Source organism: Oncorhynchus nerka, linkage group LG25, assembly GCF_034236695.1.
Source record: "Oncorhynchus nerka isolate Pitt River linkage group LG25, Oner_Uvic_2.0, whole genome shotgun sequence".
In the NCBI taxonomy this organism is placed as follows: domain Eukaryota; kingdom Metazoa; phylum Chordata; class Actinopteri; order Salmoniformes; family Salmonidae; genus Oncorhynchus; species Oncorhynchus nerka.
Genome location: NC_088420.1, coordinates 36915895 through 36937818, shown reverse-complemented (window position 1 = coordinate 36937818; position 21924 = coordinate 36915895). Strand labels below are relative to the sequence as shown.

The window sequence follows — 21924 nt, the reverse complement described above, 5'->3', positions numbered from 1 at the left end:
ACTAGAATAGATTAGAATAAGATTGTTGTCCAGCCAATTGTCCATCCTCTTACAGTAACAGATACATTAGCACAGGAGACATATACACACACATTCATACCTGCAGCTCCTCCAGCTCCCTCTGCACCATGATCTGCTCTTGCTCGCGGTAGCGTTGGATCTCCTGCCTCTCCCACTCCAACTCCTCAGCCAGACACAGCTGCTTCAGCTTCTCCAGCTGCAGGAACTCCCTCTCCATCTGGTACTGGGTGATCTTGCTGTCATCCAGGCCGGGGAACATGGGCAACGAGGCCAGGGCCTCCAGAGAGGCTGCAATGGCCTCCAGGGTCTGGTCAGAGTACAAGGCAGGGAAGCCAGTCATGATGTCAGCCAGAGCGCTGGGCAGCAGGTCCTTGGGCAGGCCAGTTCCCAGGCTGATGATCTGGTTGCCAGGGTCGGTGGTGGGGATGAAGCCATAGGGGTATGGAGCTTGGGCTGGCTGCTCCTGGAGGGTGGTGGTAGGGGGTAGGGTGGTGCTGAAGATGGACCCTGGCTGGGTGGTAATGGCATATGTAGAAGGAACAGGGGCTGCTATGGAGGAGTATACCATTCCGTCTGAGGATCTAAGGACACTATAAGCAGGGACCTGGGAATATGGAGCAGTGGATATCCCAGTGTAGGCCCCAGCAGCTTTGCTAGTGTAGTCTAGAGCTTCACCTGTCATGACGGGTCCAGAAATGTAGGTTTAAGTCAATGAGTAAAACATCATACTGTATATACATGTTCTGTACAAAATAAAGGCCATGCAGATTTGATTTAGGGAGATCATAGCACTAAGCATGCAAGCATCTCCAGTCTGTCCAGCTAGCACGATGCAAAGCCAAAATATCGTGGGAGAACACGCAGGCATACGCATGCATCTGTGTAAAAAGAAAGAAAAGACAAAAGGAACAGAACATTGATGGAAATCTAGATCATTTCATAAATCATGCAAAAGTACAGTAAATGCTCATTAAAATCATAATGGAAAACAATGATACCTGAAATAATTTTACATTCAGAAATCAAATTCAAGCAGGTAAAAAAGGAACACACCAACCTGCGGATATATTACCAGCGGTCAGGTCTACCGCACTGTCCAAGACTTTATAGTCATATTCGGTCTTTCCATTATAGAGGAAGAGTCCTGCATCAGCCAGATTGGTCTCAGACAAGGTCTTGCCGTTCAAGACCTTGATTCCATAGACCCCAGCATGATCATACTGGTAGTGGTCATCTCTGTAGCCGAAGTGGTTGTCAGGCTGGGTAATAACTGGTGGCTGGGTCCTACAGCTCCCTGTGAAGGGTAGCTTGTAGATGACGTCACAGCACGCATTTTTCCCAGCTGTCAGATCTATGGGCGTCCCATCATCCTCTACAACCGTGGTCACCACACCTGGGCTGGTGCCGGACAGAGCCACCATGGCCCTAAGGGGTCTGGAGGTGGACAGGTCCACGGCCCCAGCCAGCTCTGAGAGCATGGTTCCCCCATTGCTGACAGCTGGGGCCATGGTCACTGGAAGCCTGCTATCTACTGGGGAGGCTCCATAGGACAGGTTAATTGGTGTCTCTGTGTGTCTGGCTATCACCGTGCTGACGATAGGTGGACAGTCTACACGCCTATACACTATCTGTGCCAGAGGCTCGAATGGTTTGTATGTGGTAAGAGGGAGAGGCATGGAGGCTACATAACCCTGCAGATCTAAAGGCTTTTCTTCTGGCTCGCTGGTGTAGGAGGCAATGGTGGCTGAACAGGTGACAATAGTGATGCTATCAGTGACAACAGCCAACGTGGTGGAAGGGGTGATCTCAGCACTCAGGTTCACTATCTCTGGCTGCACTGCCGTATGTCGGCCACTAGAGTTGCTACAGACAGACTGGCGACTCGATTCCTGAGGCGTCAAGTCCATCCCTGAATCGGTCATCTTTACACCGACCTTAATGGTGCGGAGGTCAATGGCATCACCGGAGTAGAGCTTCCCGTTCTGTTTGGGAGAGGGCTGGACTTTAGCCAGGTCTGGCTGGATAAGGATGGCCAATGCGTCTGACGCAGGAGCCTGGGGCAGCCTCTCATGAACCACAGACACAGTGGTTCTCTGAACCTCGGTGGTGACCACCTGAGTGACCAAGCTGGGCAGTCTCTCTGGGGGCTGGGCTGAGGTGGAGATAGAGGAGGAGTACACGTGGCTCAGGCTGGACACCACCTTCTCAGGCCCACGGATTTCCTGGCTCTCTATCGACTCCTGGTGGAACTTCCTGGTGATGGTGACTGGAGCCACGGGGACAGTCTGGGGAACCTCCTGGCCAGAGGGAACTGACATTCTCCTGGTGTAGGCTTCAGTTGTAATGACCTCCAGGGGGGTCTCATACTCTGATGAGTAACTCAGGACCCCTGATACTGCCTGTGGTGGTTGCACTGCTGAGGGGATGGATTCTCTCCTGTATTGAACTTGGGCAGCATATGCCTCTAGAGGTACCTCTGCCTCTGCAGGCATTGTGATAACCTGGGCCATAGTTAGAAGCTGCTGCATGGTTATAGACGCTCTTTTTGTAGTGGAAATAGCCTCAGTTGTAACCACCTGGATGGGTGTTTCATACTCTGATGGGTAATTCATTACTTCAGCAAATGTGTATGGTTGTTGTGCTACAGAGGATGTGGATGTCCTTCTAGTGGTAGTGGCCTCAGTTGTTTTAACCTCCGTAGGCATTTCATACTCTGAAGGAAAAGCCATTCCTTCAGACACTCCTTGTGGTTGTGGTGCAGATGATCGTATTGATGGTGTGTCCTGCTGTAAAGGCATTACCTCTGCCATGGTTTGTGGTTGCTGCATTTCCAATGGTATTGATGCTCTTCTAAAGACAGCCTCAGTTGAAACCACCTCTATCAGAGATGGTGACTGATGCATGGTTGAGGGTGGAGCTTCTACATGGATTTGGGTGGCCATAGCTCCTGTTGGTATTTCCTGCGGTTGCTGCATTTCTGATGGTATTGTTGCTCTTCCAGACATGGCCTCAATTGAAATGACCTCTGTAGGTATGTCCAGCTCTGCTGGTAAAGCCATTACTTCAGCCACATATTGTGGCTGCTGAGGTACAGCATGTATTGATGCCCATCTACCAGAGGCTTGAGTTGCAGACACTTCTACAGGAACCCGTGGCTCTGATGGCATCGTCATAACCACAGACACTGTCTGCGGTGGCTTGGCTGTTGGAGGTTTATACGGTTTCTTGATTGGAGCTGGGACATTGTGTACCTGAATAGGCATCTCAGACCCAGCTGAAACTGTCACCACCTCAGCCATACCGTATGGAGGCTGCATAGCTGATGGTATGGAAGGCCGTCTTGCTATTTCTAGAACAGTGACTCCCTCTAGGGGTGCTGCTACTTCGACTGGGCCTATTGCTGCTGGTGGTGGTGGTGGTTGCCTCAATGAGGGAACTGATGCTCTCCTGACATTGTCCTGGGCTGAGAAGGCCTCAATGGGTGACTGCTGTTCTGACGGTGTGGTCCTAACCCCCGGGCCTGTCTGCTTAGAGGGGAGGATGGACCCTCTTCTGATGGGAGCTTGGACAGTGATTCCCTCTGTGGGTGTGCCAGGCTCTGAGGGCAGAGTTATCACAACATACGTCTCCAGACACTTGGCGTTCCTTGGAGAAAGAGGGGACCTGGGTGAGGTAGCACTCATCTTGGATTCCACTGGGGTGGTCAGACTCAGAGACAGGGCATTGGGAGGTTCTCTGGTCCTGGGCAGTGTTGTGGCTGTGAATGGCTCTGCTGAGCTGGCTTTCGGAACTACTTCTCTGGTCGTGGGAAGTGTGTGGCTGGCAGTGGGATACACTGGAGGTTTGACACTCTCCCCTGGTCGGTGGCTGAACACCAGCCCTGCAGGGATGGACACAGGCTTGGGGGGGACTGGAGGGGGTGCAGGGGCCTTGTGTACTGGACTGGGGTCTGGGGATGTTACAGTTGCCTGTGCCATTGTCAAAGCAGTTGAGACTGGCACTGATGTTGGGACTGAAGGTGGGATGGAAATGGAAGGCTTTTTGGGATAAACAGCTGGCTTTAGTAAGGTGGCAGGGGGTGGTGGAGGAGGCAAAGGAGGTGTTGGGGTATCTGCCAAAGGTATATATGTGTCTGAGCTGTGTACAGCAGGAACAGAGGGAGCAGTATAGAAAGGATCAACACTGACAACCACAGGCCTTGCTGCTATCTGACTACTGCCATCAACCACAGCAGAGTTGGTAGTTATTGCAACTGAGTTTGCCACAAGGTCTTGGGTTGTCTGGCTGAGGACTGACATGTTCTCCACATTGGGAACTATGATGACCACATGCCCCTGTCTGGTTGGGGTCATCATAACCTGAGAGCCAGCAACACCTTCTGGCCGGACATCCTCCACTAGCGACTGTACATTCACCACCACAGGCAGAGCTGCTCTCATGGCTATTGTGGTAGTCACGGTCGGGGAGACATTATGGATGGCCCTGATAGAGGTAGGCTCTGCTGAGGTTTGGGGCAGGGAGACAGATGTAGACCTAGGTGGAGGAGGAGGTGGGGCTTTTTTGGTGGAGGCTTGTCTCTGAATTCGGCGTGTCCCTATGGCTGGGACTACTACTGGGGTTGGAGGTGGGGCAGCAGTCTGGACAGGGACTGAATGCACCACTTTAGCCTGGGCAGGAGCTGAGGATGTCACAGGTAGTGGGGCTTGGGGTGAAACTGAAGAGGTGATGGTAACCAGGTCTGGCATTTGGACTACAACTGGAGCTGGGGCTGGAGTTGGAGCAGAGACTGTAGCCGAAGTTGACATTGCACTGGGAGCAGCTGGGACCGGAGATGTGGCTTCAGAAGGTACTGGGCTTGGTACTGGAGTTGGTGCTGTGACCTGTACAGAAGGTGGACCCTGAACAGACATCTGGGATGGAGATGTAACCAGGTCTGGCATTTGGATTACAACCGGATCAGGTATGTGCACCACCACTGAGGCAGGGACTGAGGCTTGGGGTTGGGCTAGTGGAGCAGAAGCATGGACTGTAGTTGTAGCTGGTGTTGGTGCTTGGGTTGGATCTGTCACCACATCTAGAATTGTGACCAAAACTGTGGTTGGAGAAACAGCCATAATGGGAGCAATAGAAGGAGGGGAGATATCAGCAGGCTGAGCTGCGAAGGGAGCTGCAGCTTTGGCCAGGTCTGGTGTTGGAGTGGACACTGGAGTGGAGTCAGAGGAGAGAGGACTTGGAGCTTGGAAAGAGGAGGAGGAAGTAGCATTGGAGGCTAGACTTGAGTCTGGAGTTGCTGGTGAGGTGGGAGGTGATACTGGAGAGATTGGTGATGTTGTGGTGGTTGTACTGGTGGCTAGAACTGTCTCAGGGGCAGGAGCTGGAGTAGCTTTCGCCTGGGGAACCTCACAAACTAAAATGATGGGTTCAATCTCAGCTACCTCTGTTATTGGTGTATGTTCTGAAACTGGAGGGGACTCTACCTGTTCTTTAGTCTCAGACTCATCGCTAGGGGTAATATCAGAGGACACTCCCACTCCATACTCCTCTATTATACTATCATCCGTCTCATCCTCTCCAGAGGAACACTGGGTGATCTTCAAATCCGGTATGAGGAAAAGAGCCCTCCTCATAGTCATATCCTGAGGAACTGTTGGCTTGGCAACGTAGACCTCGGGCCGTTTAGGAGGCTCAGAGGGTCGTGGTGGAGCAGGACGTTTCTTCCTCTTAACGTAGGTAGAATCCGCATCTAACATAGGCTTTTCTCCCTCTGCCTCACCAACTTTGCAGCTCTCAGCTGCAGCACTGGATGGTGCAGTCACATGTATTTCTGGAGTTGGAGTGTCCATCGCTGACTGAGCCCTCTGAAACTCCTGCTCTATCAACATCAGTTCCTTCTTCTTCAGCATCATCTCCTCATACACCTCTTCAGGAGATCTTAAACTTTTCTTCCCTGGCTCTTTAGCATGGTCTTTACTGGGCTGCTCCGGTGGGGCTGAACTAGGTTTAGCTTCAGGCTCCTCCACTAGGGACTCATAGAGGTAGTCCTCTATGGCCATGCCTCCGTAGAGTGGCTCTATCTCAGGGACGGGCTCTGTCTCTCCTTTAGGAGATCTAGCTTTCTGAAGCATCTCCTCATATACATCCTCTGCATTCTTTAGTGGCTCTGCAGTACTGAACTTCTGTCCTTTTGGGACAGCTATCTTGGCCTCTGTGTGAAACGCCTCTGAATCAGACTCCATGCTAGGAGAATAGTCAGAGCCTGAGGACTTGTGAAACACTTCCATCTCTCTAGCCTGCCTCATCTCCACAGTGGGCGAGGCGTTTTCAATAGGAGACAGGTTACTGGGCGAGGTTATAGGCTTATCCCATTTCCTCTGAGTCTGTAGTTCGTCTTTATCCCTCTTGGACTTCTTGGAGCTCCTCTTCCCCTGCTGCTGGTCCGACTCCTGTTTCTCCTGCTCCCTGAGGTGATCTTCTTCCTCCCTGAGTTCCTCCTCTTCTGACGAGTCCTCGATGGTGGGAAGGGACTGGCCTGCCTGCCTGTGCTTGGCCTTGCGGTGCTGTTTCCCCTCCCCACTCCTCTTGTGGCTGGGGCTGCTGTCGCTGTCCTCCTCCAGAGAAGAGGCTGAGGTGGGGGAGGTTCCAGGGGTGAAGCTGGACACTTGGACACTGGATGACCCCTCACCTTTGGATTTGTCCTCCAGAGACTCTGTGATGCTCTCCACCTCAGCATCTCCATCATCTGTGCTCTTTGTTCTTTGTAACGTCATGTCTTTCTTAAACACAGTGGTGGTGAGCTCAGACCTATCTGCAGTGGTTTTAGCCTCAGATCCTGGAAGAGATGGTCTCCTGGCTGGGCTGTCTTCATTATCCATAATGCCTTTCTTTAGCAGAAGTTTGGATTTGCCTGATTCGTTATCCACCTCAGCCTCCTTGGTCTCCTCCTCTCTGCTCTCTTTCTCATCTTTTTCCTCCTCTGAGAGAAACATCTCCTCCTCTCCTGTCATCCCCATGATCTGCCTGCGGATGAACTCCTCCTCATCCACAGATGAGTCTGGGCTGTCTGCTTTGTAGTCCTCGCTACTGGATGAGGCTGCCGTGCTGACTGCTATCGCACTTAACCTCCGTCTCTGGACCTGGGGCGATGGAGAGGGTTCGCTCCCACTGCTCTCCTCCATCTGTACATAATTCAGACGCCTCTTCTCCACATTCACCTCTTCCTTGGAAGGCATGGCTGTGTCAGCGGTCGTGTCAATCATAGGGACATTTCTGTCTGTCTGCAACTCCTTCAGCTCTTCCTCTGAGCTGTAGGAGCCCTGTGAGATAGGAAGTATATCTGGTCCATCCTGGGACTTGATACTATGGTCCTCAGTCTTGGTGTCAGCCTCAAATGGACTGGCTGGGCTGGACGGTACCTCAACTACTACCTGGTCTGCTAGGAGGGAGTCTGCAGTTGACTCTTTCTCCTCCTGAAAATGAAAGCATCACATTAAAATGTGCTTGTCCTATGCATGGACAAATAAAAACACATGTTCACACACTTTGCTATCTGTTTTAGTTTATGGCTCCTGGAGCAAATTCTATTTGTGTGAACAGTTAATTAAGAACTATGGCAGCAATCTGTATTTGTATGGAATCACAATCTTGACTAAAGATTATAGGAATTATGTTAACAACAAACACAAAGAACAATACATTGATTCAAACTGTTGAACAAATGCTTGCCTCCACAGTCTCCTTCTCAGTGAGAATCTGCTGAGGTTCAGGAAGGACATCATCCACCTTTTCAACCAATGGAGCGGCCTCTTTCTTGATAGTATCAGCTGTTGGGACTGGTTGTGGAGTTACCCTCTCAGGCACTGTGACAGGTACTGGTTTCAGTGGCTTCTCAACCTTCTCTGCTGGCTTCTCAACCTTCTCCTCTGCTGGTTTAGGTAGCTCTGCTGGTTGAGCCTTCGCAGTGGCTGAAGTGACAGCAATGGCAGTAGCGACTGTGGTGGGTAGAGGAGCAGGAGCAGTCATGGCCTCAGTCATTGGGACAGAGACAACAGGAGCAGCAGCTACCACTGGAGTCTTCGGTGGTTCAGATTTAGGTGGCACTGGTTTGGGCAGCTCATTTGTAGGAACTTCTGCCACAGAAGACTCCATTTTTGGTGCCTCTGTCTTGGCGATCTTCACCTTGAGAACTTCTGTCTTTGGAGCCTCAGCCTTTGTGACCGCATTGGGAGCTTCAGCCTCAGAGACTTTCACCGTTGGCTCCAGCTCCTTTTGTGCAAGAGCAGGTGTTAGTGTAGGTGGAATGGGCTCTGACATGAGAGGAACAGCCGGGTCCTTGGTTGTGGTTGCTGCTGGAAACAGGGGCTCTGTCCTGGTGGATGTGGCTACAGGCTGTGGTGTGGGCTGGGCACCAGTCATTGTGAGTTGTGGCTGGGCCATCATCCCCATGTCTCCCAGCTGACCCGACAGAGCTCTCTGTGTCTGGCAGTTCAGACACAGCCATTCCTTTTGTCAACACAGAGAACAACACACAGTGGTTAGTAGTCAGATCATCTATTACTTCTGTCAATAGAGGGGACAACGCACAGGTGGCAAGTGCTTATTACAGACCATGTTGGCATTATTCCAAGCCAACACATGGCTTTGTTCCAAATACAATAGAGGAAAAATAATTCACCTTCATAATATTAATTTTTGAACAGCATTCATCACCGATACAAAAGCAGCAAGATGTCTTGATGTCACTACATACACATGTCTTACAGGGAATCTTATTGCTATTTACATGAAATCACTCAACATCAGCATTGACTTTTTGCTCCATTTATTTTGGGCCAGTTGAGAAGAAAAGCATTATCAGTAAACTCTGCCTAGAGCAGAGCGCCAGTGGTGTACTATCCCGCCAGTGGTGTACTATCCTGCCAGTGGTGTACTATCCCGCCAGTGGTGTACTATCCCGCCAGTGGTGTACTATCCCGCCAGTGGTGTACTATCCCGCCAGTGGTGTACTATCCAGCCAGTGGTGTACTATCCAGCCAGTGGTGTACTATCCCGCCAGTGGTGTACTATCCTGCCAGTGGTGTACTATCCTGCCAGTGGTGTACTATCCCGACAGTGGTGTACTATCCTGCCAGTGGTGTACTATCCCGACAGTGGTGTACTATCCAGCCAGTGGTGTACTATCCCGCCAGTGGTGTACTATCCTGCCAGTGGTGTACTATCCAGCCAGTGGTGTACTATCCCGCCAGTGGTGTACTATCCTGCCAGTGGTGTACTATCCCGCCAGTGGTGTACTATCCTGCCAGTGGTGTACTATTCCGCCAGTGGTGTACTATCCCGACAGTGGTGTACTATCCTGCCAGTGGTGTACTATCATGCCAGTGGTGTACTATCCTGCCAGTGGTGTACTATTCCGCCAGTGGTGTACTATCCCGACAGTGGTGTACTATCCTGCCAGTGGTGTACTATCATGCCAGTGGTGTACTATCCTGCCAGTGGTGTACTATCCCGCCAGTGGTGTACTATCCCGACAGTGGTGTACTATCCTGCCAGTGGTGTACTATCCTGCCAGTGGTGTACAATCCTGCCAGTGGTGTACTATCCTGCCAGTGGTGTACTATCCCGCCAGTGGTGTACTATCCTGCCAGTGGTGTACTATCCAGCCAGTGGTGTACTATTCAATCAACATGTGTGTGTGAGATATTAGGATATACCATACGCTTGCACAGATAAACCCACATGCACACACAACACTTAAATGATACTTATAAACACACGCTCTACTGTACACATTAGTGTACGTATTCAAAGATGTATATATTTGCAGGAATACAGATGGCTAACTGCACACACCCAAATGCACGCATGCAACATTTGTTTAACCACATAAGCCTGTAGTTGGATCCAATTTTGATTGTGTGTTTTTCTCCATTGCCTTTTGATGAGGACGACAAAGATGATTCAGTGTGCTTCCTAGATCATGACTCGTTGAAGAATATGTACTGCTTGTTGAAGAAAGTCAATGGTGACACACACACACTTTCTCAAGGGGATTAGTGCTGGCTCAGAGACCAGTGACGTATATTAATCATATTTCATGGGGATGTCACGTGCTGATGGGAGCTTTAGCGAGTGATGTAACCCACCTTCTGTCATGGCCAAGCTTAGGCAATGTAGTACAAACCACACCCAGATGTGCCAGGGATCCCGTGTGTGTTCCCAGAAACAAGCCCAAAATACCTCCACTACCACGCCCTTGCCGTGTGAACATTTGTGGTCAGGGGTCAGAACTAACAAAAAAGCCTTTGCTACATAGCCTAATGCTTAGAATAGACACAACACAGTCAAATATCTCCACATGCACTCGGATTTCCAATATCTTTAGAAAGGGTTTATAAGTGTTTCCATAACATCTCTCAACAGGGGTGACAACGTGATTTAATACTTCAGAAAGCATATGGTCACAGTGCAAGGTCAGCACAGAATAAAAAATAAGTTAATTATGATAGCAGCAGATCCATTAGGTGCTTTTGTCAGATACTGAAATAGAAATGCTCTCTTTCTGACCTCACATTGAGGCCAGCTTCACTGCAAGACAATAGCTCAGGCGTACTGCACCATCAAACACCATCCACCGCTTGGCTATACTGAAACCACACAAAATAAAAGTATATTTAAAAAAGCACCCACGGTAAATGGAATTCCCATTTCGTTACACTGAGAATGTAGGCTAACTGTTTCATGTTCCCTGTTATGTGTCATGTCTACTACCGCTCCTCCTCTCTGGCACTCAATGTCAACACATGTCCCCATCGTTACGCGCACATGTGCTTCACGAGACTCACCTGGACTCCATCACCTTCCTGATTACCTCCCATATATCTGTCACTCCCTTTGGTTCATTCCCCAGGCTTTATTGATTCAGTTTTGGTTCATGTTTCATTTTTTAAATTAAATTCACTCCCTGTACTTGCTTCCCGACTTCCAGCATACCCGTTACATTATTGTTCCTATGATCACTGTATAGTTGATTTTATGTATGCTTGTAGTTGGCTATAGAAATCCCCATCAACCGAGGAGGGGGTCACCATTTATAGTTGCATGGAAATGTAATAAACTACATTCATTAATCTGACTCCATTATTATGTGAATAAATGCAACAGGCCCTGTGAGTCTCTAGAGGATCTAGTCAAGGTAGCGAGCCTTGCGTCACCACTTAGTATGACTCTAATGAACATGTGTCTAACTTGCACCGCTCTGCAATTATTAAGAGACTAGATACAAATAGCTAATCCTGGCGACCAATGTTCTAGCATTCATTTATTTAGGCAAGTAGATCAGGGATGACAAGGTGGAACCCAAGCTTATGTTATGTGTATAGTGTAATTAACAATTATCAATAGACCTACTAAATGATAAGCATATAGTCAATCAAACAATTACTCTGTAAAATGACGAAGCACCGCTGAAACGCATAATATTTCACTCCGAACACTGCAGCATAAGCAAACACCTTCCTCCACTATTCTTTGGTCTGCGATGAGGCTACAATACCGTCAAGTTTCCCGGGGAAGCTGTGAAGCATGGGGAAGCTGTGAAACGAGCTGTAGCCTTTTGTGTATAGGCTGTAGCCTATAACGTTTCAACAATCATCAGTTGATTCAGGAAATCATTTTCAGAATCACAGTAAAGTGAACAGCTGTTGTGGTAGCAAGGTTTTCTAGAATGTTTTGATGTTTCATACGTTTCGAAAAGGATAATCCAAACTATACATGTTAAGAATGTAGGCCTATAGCATTTTTTAAAATAGGTTCAAAAACTTGTAATTCATTTTATTCAATGGCTTCACCTGAGAGTCCTTGCCAGCCAGGGTAGGACAGCACTTTACAATATTCAAATGTTAGTCTTGTGAATCTATCATTTATAGTTTTTGATTGAAAATGGGAACAATGGGAGCGATGAAAGGTGAAAATGATTTGAATGTGAGTGTCCAGGCAGGGCAGCATTTTACAACATTCAAATGTTATAGTGTTGTGAATCTCTATGCATATTTTTTATATTTCAAATGGGAACTATGGGAGAAATTGAAAAATACTGATTTCCAAACTCAATGGACTACATTCTTATTCATATTATCAAAACATGAGATATTTAAGGGGTATGAACCAGGGACCCTCTGCACACATCAACAACAGTCACCCTTGAAGCATTGTTATCTAGCGATGGGTAACGATGCTCCGTGGGAGGCAGATGTTGATGTGTGCAGAGGGTCTCTAGTTCGAGCCCAGGTCAGGGCGAGGAGAGGGACGGAAGCTATACTGTTACATTGATGCTGCTGACCTGGATCACTGGTTGCTACGGAAAAGGAGGAGATCAAAAGGGGGGTGAGTGTAACCGATGTGAAATGGCTAGCTAGTTAGCAGGGTGCGCCCTAATAGTGTTTCAATTGGTGATGTCACTCGCTTTGAGACCTTGAAGTAGCTGTGGCTTTTGTGAAACGATAGGTAACACTGCTTCGTGGGAGGCAGTTATAGATGTGTCTGGTTTGAGCCCAGGTAGGGGCGAGGAGAGGGGCGGAAACAACACTGTTACATACAGATTAAACATATTTAAAAAATTGCATCCAGTTTGCAATAAATCACTAAAGTAAAAAAGCAAAAAATGTGGCAAAGAAATTTAATTTTTGTCCTGAAGTCAAAGTGTTATGTTTGGGGCAAATCTAACACAACACATCACTGAGTACCACTCTTCATCTTTTCAAGCACAGGGGTGGCTGGATCATGTTATGGATAAGCTATTCCTTGGCAAGGACTAGGGAGTTTTTTGGGGGATAAAAATAAACGGAATATAGCTAAGCACAGGCAAAATCCTAGAGGAAAACCTGGTTCAGTCTGCTTTCCAACAGATGCCTTCAGCAGGACAATATATACTCTCGAGTTGCTTACCAATACAACATTGAATGTTCCTGAGTGGCCAAGTTACAGTTTTGACTTAAATGGGCTTGAAAATGGCTGTCTAGCAATGATTAACAACCAACTTGGCAGAGCTTGAATCATTTTGAAAAGTCATCGCCGCCAAAGGTGATTCTAACGTATTGACTCAGGGTGTTGAATATTTATCTAAACAAGATACATTCATATTTTTCTAAATTGTTTTACAAATGTTAGAATTTTAGTTTAGAGTAGTTTTTGTAGATCGTTGAAAAAAAAGGACAATTAAATTCAGTATAATTCCACTTTGTAACAATACAATATGTGGAAAAAGTAAAGGGGTGTGAATACTTTCTGAAGGCCCTGTAGCTCCTTCCACCAGCCTCCGCTGCCAGGTAGTGGATTAATGTGCTTCATTTAAAAAATTGAGCAATTAATATAGCAGCAATACGATAGTTGACTTCAGAAGAGTTACAGGGTGTGTTGAGAGGTGATGTCCCGTCCTCCCAGGCATTTGGCATGGTGCAGGAGTAGATAGGGTCAAAGTAGTGGAATGGAGTAGTGGGGTTTAATGAGTGTAGGTGGCAGCTGCAGAGAAGTACCTGGGTGTACAATAATTTACTGCAGAAGAGCTAATAGGGTGATGATTTTAATTTATATGAAATAGTGGAATATAGGTGTAGGGTTAAATGGTGGTATATAGGTGTAGGGTTAAATGGTGGTATATAGGTGTAGGGTTAAATAGTGGTCTATAGGTGTAGGGTTAAATGGTGGTATATAGGTGTAGGGTTAAATAGTGGTATATAGGTGTAGGGTTAAATGGTGGTATATAGGTGTAGGGTTAAATAGTGGTATATAGGTGTAGGGTTAAATGGTGGTATATAGGTGTAGGGTTAAATAGTGGTATATAGGTGTAGGGTTAAATGGTGGTATATAGGTGTAGGGTTAAATGGTGGTATATAGGTGTAGGGTTAAATAGTGGTATATAGGTGTAGGGTTAAATGGTGGTATATAGGTGTAGGGTTAAATAGTGGTATATAGGTGTAGGGTTAAATGGTGGTATATAGGTGTAGGGTTAAATGGTGGTATATAGGTGTAGGGTTAAATAGTGGTATATAGGTGTAGGGTTAAATGGTGGTATATAGGTGTAGGGTTAAATGGTGGTATATAGGTGTAGGGTTAAATAGTGGTATATAGGTGTAGGGTTAAATGGTGGTATATAGGTGTAGGGTTAAATGGTGGTATATAGGTGTAGGGTTAAATAGTGGTATATAGGTGTAGGGTTAAATGGTGGTATATAGGTGTAGGGTTAAATGGTGGTATATAGGTGTAGGGTTAAATGGTGGTATATAGGTGTAGGGTTAAATAGTGGTATATAGGTGTAGGGTTAAATGGTGGTATATAGGTGTAGGGTTAAATGGTGGTATATAGGTGTAGGGTTAAATGGTGGTATATAGGTGTAGGGTTAAATGGTGGTATATAGGTGTAGGGTTAGTTGGTGGTGCAAGTTTTTCCTTTTAGGAACAGGAACAATGAAGATAATTTAATGTTGGTAGGTAGTGACTGGCCTCACATTTTAGTACAGTAGGTGGCGGTGTATAGACCTTTAAGTTGGATTTCATCTGCCAACCCAATCCTAAAGAAGAAGAAATATAGCAGCATGAGAAATCTGGGATCCTATTTTAAATAGTGGCAAGTCTGTTTTCACACACGATTGCGCAATGACTGGGCTCATAAGAACACATGTTTTACTAAGCTCTGTAGGCTATGGGCTCTCCAACCCTGTTCCAGGGGTTCTACAAATCTTATAAAAACATATAGGCCTATGGGCTAGGCTATATGATACATGCAACTATGGTTTGAAAAAGTGTGCACATGCTGGGCATCATTGCCAAGTGATCATAATCTGACCCTTCAGACTATTCTCAATTTAATCTTGTTTTATCTATACAGTACACTAAATAATATATGTATGAAATTAGTTTAGAATGGCCCATTATCATGCACCTTATCATGCACCTGTCATCCGTATGCACTTGAATACCGAATTGAGGATGCTTTTCCATAGGTTGATTTTCATGCCAGGCAGGTAAGCTACTCCAGTTGTAAAGTGAAGCAATGTGCTATTAGGATAGTTGAGAAATAAATATAGTCCTAGCCTATAGAAAGCTGATGGGAGCCTCCTCTTTTTAATAGAGGGCATCAAAACTCTGTTTTCTCACGCAATCGCATTGCAACATGGGCTTACAGAAACACTTACAAGCAACAGGTGATCATATTCTGCTCTAAATTCTAAACTCTAAATGCCAGGGGCTCTCATGAAGTGTTTAGTTTGATTTTTGGATGCATTTCCATTGATTTCAGAATGATTAGAGCAGCATTCCCCAAACTAGGGACCCCAAGGTGTGCATATTTTGTTTTTCGCCATAACACTACGCAGCTGATTGAAATTGTCAAAGCTTGATGATTAGTTGATTATTTGAATCAGCTGTGTAGTGCTAGGGCAAAAACCAAAACGTGCACCTGAGGACCGAGTTTGGTTAGAAGGATAATGGAGGGCCATTAGCGACTGTCCATTAGCAAGTTTGGTAGGCTACTAATGACCATCAGTGGCATCAGAGCGCAGTTGTGGAGAAGCCTAGTTACCAGACTCCTTGGTCACGTGGAATTTGACTGTGGTCATGACTCATGACTGCCGATGTGGCGGTAATATGGTAACCGAAACAGGCCTACTGTAGAGTAGCATTTTTCCCTGTTCAATTAGTGGCTTGTGAAAGTATTCAGCCCCTTTGGCATTTTTACTATATTATTGCCTTAAAACCTGGAATTAAAATAGATTTTTGGGGGGTTTGTATCATTTGATTTAAGTCATTCCACAGTTTGTCAATTGGATTGAGGTCTGGGCTTTGACTAGGCCATTCCAAGACATTTAAATGTTACCCCTTAAAACACTTGAGTGTTGCTTTAGCAGTATGCTTACGGTCATTGTCTTATTGGAGGTGAACCTCCGTCCCAATCTCAAATCTCTGGAAGACTTGAAACAGGTTTTCCTCACGAATTCCCTGTATTTAGCGCCATCCATCATTCCTTCAATTCGGACCAGTTTCCCAGTCCCTGTCGATGAAAAACATCCCCACAACATGATGCTGACACCACCAAGCTTCACTATGGGGATGAGGTTCTCAGGGTGATGAGAGATGTTGGGTTTGCACCAGATATGGTGTTTTCCTTGAAGGTCAAAACGCTCAATTTTAGTATCATCTGACCAGAGTACCTTCTTCCATATGTTTGGAGAGTCTCCCACATGCCTTTTGGCAAACATCAAAAGTGTTTTCTTATTTTTTTATTTATTATTTTTATTTTTTATTTAAGCAATGGCGTTTTTCTGTCCACTCTTCCGTAAAGCCCAGCTCTGTGGAGTGTACGGCTTAAAGCATGGACACATACTCCAATCTCACACACACTATGGACACATACTCCAATCTCTGCTGTGTAGCTTTGCAGCTCCTTCAGGGTTATCTTTGGTCTCTTTGTTGCCTCTTTGATTAATGCCCTCCTTGCCTGGTCCGTGAGTTTTGGTGGGTGGTCCTCTCTTGGAAGGTTTGTTGTGGTGCCATATTCTGTACATTTTTTAATAATGGATGTAAAGGTGTTCCGTGGGATGTTCAAAGTTTCAGATATTATTTTATAACCCAACCCTGATCTGTATTTCTCCACAACTTTGTCCCTGACCTGTTTGGAGAGCTCCTTGGTCTTCATTGTGTCGCTTGCTTGGTGGTGTTGCAGACTCTGGGGCCTTTCAGAATAGGTGTATACAGTTGAAGTCAGAAGTTTACATACACCTTAGCCAAATACATTTAAACTCAGTTTTTCACAATTCCTGACATTTAATCCCAGTAAGAATTCCCTGTTTTAGGTCAGTTAGGATCACCACCTTATTTTAAGAATGTGAAATGTCAGAATAATAGTAAAGAGTGATTTATTTCAACTTGTATTTCTTTCATCACATTCCCAGTGGGTCAGAAGTTTACATACACTCAATTAGTATTTGGTAGCAATGCATTTAAATTGTTTAACTTGGGTCAAACGTTTCGGGTAGCCTTCCACAAGCTTTCCACAATAAGTTGGGTGAATTTTGGCCCATTCCTCCTGACAGAGCTGGTGTAACTGAGTCAGGTTTCTAGGCCTCCTTGCTCGCACACGCTTTTTTAGTTCTGCCTACACATTTTCTATAGGATTGATGTCAGGGATTTGTGATGGCCATGCCAATACCTTGACTTTGTTGTCCTTAAGCCATTTTGCCACAACTTTGGAAGTATTCTTGGGGTCATTGTCCATTTGGAAGACCCATTTGCGACCAAGCCTTAACTTTCTGACTGATGTCTTGAGATGTTGCTTCAATATACCCACATAATTTTCCTACCTCATGATGCCATCTATTTTGTGAAGTGCACCAGTCCCTCCTGCAGCAAAGCACCCCCACAACATGATGCTGCCACCCCCGTGCTTCATGGTTGGGATGGTGTTCTTCAGCTTGCAAGCCTCACCCTTTTTTCTCCAAACATAACGATGGTCATTATGGCCAAACAGTTCTATTTTTGTTTCATCAGACCAGAGGACATTTCTCCAAAAAGTACGATCTTTGTCCCCATGTGCAGTCTGGCTTTTTTATGGCGGTTTTGGAGCAGTGACTTCTTCCTTGCTGAGCTGCCTTTCAGGTTATGTCGATATAGGGCTTGTTTTACTGTGGCTAAAGGTACTTTTGTACCTGTTTCCTCCAGCATCTAAACAAGGTCCTTTGCTGTTGTTCTGGGATTGATTTGCACATTTCACATCAAATTTTGTTCATCTCTAGGAGACAGAACGCGTCTCCTTACTGAGCGGTATGACGGCTGCGTGGTCCCATGGTGTTTCTACTTGCGTACTATTGTTTGTACAGATGAACGTGGTACCTTCAGGCATTTGGAAATTGCTCCCAAGGATGAACCAGACTTGTGGAGGTCCACAATTTTTTTTCTGAGTTCTTGGCTGATTTCTTTTGATTTCCCCATGATGTCATGCAAAGACGCACAGAATTTGAAGGTAGGACTTGAAATACATCCACAGGTACACCTCCAATTGACTCAAATGATGTCAATAAGCCTATCAGAAGCTTCTAAAGCCATGACATCATTTTCTAGAATTTCATAAGCTGTTTAAAGGCACAGTCAACTTAGTGTATGTAACCTTCTGACCCACTGGAATTGTGATATAGTGAATTATAAGTGAAATACTCTGTCTGTAAACAATTGTTGGAAAAATGACTTGTGTCATGCACAAAGTAGATGTCCTAACCGAATTGCCAAAACTATAGTTTGTTAACAAGATATTTGTGGAGTGATGGTAATGAATACTTTTGCAAGGCACTGTACCTCAGCACTGTCTTCACCCACAACATGATTGTGGGTGAAGGCGAAATCATCATGTTTATTCTTACTTATTTTATTATGATTCCTTATGATTCTTATTATATTTATTTTATTCCCACCATTACATCTTAGATTGAGATGTCCTTGGATTGTCAATGAACTACAACACAAGGCAATTTGCATAACTCATTAAGATGGACAAGGTTCCATGTGACAGAGCCACTTGGCAGGGGTTGTGGAGGAAACATTGGAGGAAGAGGAAACAACAGCTCACTCAGAGGGCTGGGGAAAGCCTCTGTGTACCCTGAACAGCATATCTACAGTACCCTGTCCCCCAGTCCCTTTCCTCTCTACACTACCCTGTCCCCCAGTCCCTTTCCTCTCTACACTACCCTGTCCCCCCAGTCCCTTTCCTCTCTACACTACCCTGTCCCCCCAGTCCCTTTCCTCTCTACACTACCCTGTCCCCCCAGTCCCTTTCCTCTCTACACTACCCTGTCCCCCCCAGTCCCTTTCCTCTCTACACTACCCTGTCCCTTTCCTCTCTACACTACCCTGTCCCCCAGTCCCTTTCCTCTCTACACTACCCTGTCCCCCAGTCCCTTTCCTCTCTACACTAACCTGTCCCTTTCCTCTACACTACCCTGTCCCCCAGTCCCTTTCCTCTCTACACTAACCTGTCCCTTTCCTCTACACTAACATGTCCCCCAGTCCCTTTCCTCTCTACACTACCCTGTCCCCCAGTCCCTTTCCTCTCTACACTACCCTGTCCCCCAGTCCCTTTCCTCTCTACACTACCCTGTCCCCCAGTCCCTTTCCTCTCTACACTACCCTGTCCCCCAGTCCCTTTCCTCTCTACACTACCCTGTCCCCCCCCAGTCCCTTTCCTCTCTACACTACCCTGTCCCTTTCCTCTCTACAACACCCTGTCCCCCAGTCCCTTTCCTCTCTACACTACCCTGTCTCCCCAGTCCCTTTCCTCTCTACACTAACCTGTCCCTTTCCTCTACATTACCCTGTCCCCCAGTCCCTTTCCTCTCTACACTACCCTGTCCCCCAGTCCCTTTCCTCTCTACACTATCCTGTCCCTTTCCTCTAAACTAACCTGTCCCAGAGTCCCTTTCCTCTCTACACTACCCTGTCCCCCAGTCCCTTTCCTCTCTACACTACCCTGTCCCCCGAGTCCCTTTCCTCTCTACACTAACCTGTCCCCCAGTCCCTTTCCTCTATACAATACCCTGTCCCCCAGTCCCTTTCCTCTCTACACTAACCTGTCCCTTTCCTCTCTACACTAACCTGTCCCTTTACTCTCTACACTACCCTGTCCCCCAGTCCCTTTCCTCTATACAATACCCTGTCCCCCAGTCCCTTTCCTCTCTACACTATCCTGTCCCTTTCCTCTAAACTAACCTGTCCCAGAGTCCCTTTCCTCTCTACACTAACCTGTCCCCCAGTCCCTTTCCTCTCTACACTACCCTGTCCCCCAGTCCCTTTCCTCTCTACACTAATCTGTCCCTTTCCTCTACACTACCCTGTCCCCCAGTCCCTTTCCTCTCTACACTACCCTGTCCCCCGAGTCCCTTTCCTCTCTACACTAACCTGTCCCCCAGTCCCTTTCCTCTATACAATACCCTGTCCCCCCCCCCAGTCCCTTTCCTCTCTACACTAACCTGTCCCTTTCCTCTCTACACTAACCTGTCCCTTTACTCTCTACACTACCCTGTCCCCCAGTCCCTTTCCTCTATACAATACCCTGTCCCCCCAGTCCCTTTCCTCTCTACACTAACCTGTCCCTTTCCTCTCTACACTAACCTGTCCCTTTACTCTCTACACTACCCTGTCCCCCAGTCCCTTTCCTCTCTACACTACCCTGTCCCCCCCAGTCCCTTTCCTCTCTACACTACCCTGTCCCTTTCCTCTCTACACTACCCTGTCCCCCAGTCCCTTTCCTCTCTACACTACCCTGTCCCCCAGTCCCTTTCCTCTCTACACTAACCTGTCCCTTTCCTCTACACTACCCTGTCCCCCAGTCCCTTTCCTCTCTACACTAACCTGTCCCTTTCCTCTACACTAACATGTCCCCCAGTCCCTTTCCTCTCTACACTACCCTGTCCCCCAGTCCCTTTCCTCTCTACACTACCCTGTCCCCCAGTCCCTTTCCTCTCTACACTACCCTGTCCCCCAGTCCCTTTCCTCTCTACACTACCCTGTCCCCCAGTCCCTTTCCTCTCTACACTACCCTGTCCCCCCCAGTCCCTTTCCTCTCTACACTACCCTGTCCCTTTCCTCTCTACAACACCCTGTCCCCCAGTCCCTTTCCTCTCTACACTACCCTGTCTCCCCAGTCCCTTTCCTCTCTACACTAACCTGTCCCTTTCCTCTACATTACCCTGTCCCCCAGTCCCTTTCCTCTCTACACTACCCTGTCCCCCAGTCCCTTTCCTCTCTACACTATCCTGTCCCTTTCCTCTAAACTAACCTGTCCCAGAGTCCCTTTCCTCTCTACACTAACCTGTCCCCCAGTCCCTTTCCTCTCTACACTACCCTGTCCCCCCAGTCCCTTTCCTCTCTACACTAATCTGTCCCTTTCCTCTACACTACCCTGTCCCCCAGTCCCTTTCCTCTCTACACTACCCTGTCCCCCGAGTCCCTTTCCTCTCTACACTAACCTGTCCCCCAGTCCCTTTCCTCTATACAATACCCTGTCCCCCCAGTCCCTTTCCTCTCTACACTAACCTGTCCCTTTCCTCTCTACACTAACCTGTCCCTTTACTCTCTACACTACCCTGTCCCCCAGTCCCTTTCCTCTATACAATACCCTGTCCCCCCAGTCCCTTTCCTCTCTACACTAACCTGTCCCTTTCCTCTCTACACTAACCTGTCCCTTTACTCTCTACACTACCCTGTCCCCCAGTCCCTTTCCTCTCTACACTACCCTGTCCCCCGAGTCCCTTTCCTCTCTACACTAACCTGTCCCTTTCCTCTCTACACCAACCTGTCCCTTTCCTCTCTACACTAACCTGTCCCTTTCCTCTCTACACTACCCTGTCCCCCAGTCCCTTTCCCCTCTACACTAACCTGTCCCCCAGTCCCTTTCCTCTCTACACTCCACTCTCCCCCAGTCCCTTTCCTCTCTACACTAGCCTGTCCCCCAGTCCCTTTCCTCTCTACAGTACCATGTCCCCCAGTCCCTTTCCTCTCTACAGTACCCTGTCCCCCAGTCCCTTTCCTCTCTACAGTACCATGTCCCCCAGTCCCTTTCCTCTCTACAGTACCCTGTCCCCCAGTCCCTTTCATCTCTACAGTACCATGTCCCCCAGTCCCTTTCCTCTCTACACTACCCTGTCCCCCAGTCCCTTTCCGATCTACAGTACCATGTCCCCCAGTCCCTTTCCTCTATACACTACCCTGTCCCCCAGTCCCTTTCCTCTATACAGTACCATGTCCCCCAGTCCCTTTCGTCTCTACACTACCCTGTCCCCCAGTCCCTTTCCTCTCTACATTAACCTGTCCCCCCAGTCCCTTTCCTCTCTACACTACCCTGTCTCCAAGTACTTCTCCTCTCTCCCTG

General features: G+C 47.3%; 1 protein-coding gene across 1 annotated transcript in view; it reads right to left on the bottom strand.

The window, feature by feature from the left end:
- Positions 1–21924, bottom strand: part of LOC115109799 (protein piccolo-like) — a 106209-nt gene that overhangs the window by 46266 nt on the left and 38019 nt on the right. The window contains 3 exon segments of the mRNA XM_065009764.1: positions 101–696; positions 1079–7487; positions 7744–8520. Of these exon segments, the coding sequence (XP_064865836.1) occupies positions 101–696; positions 1079–7487; positions 7744–8520 (7782 nt within the window).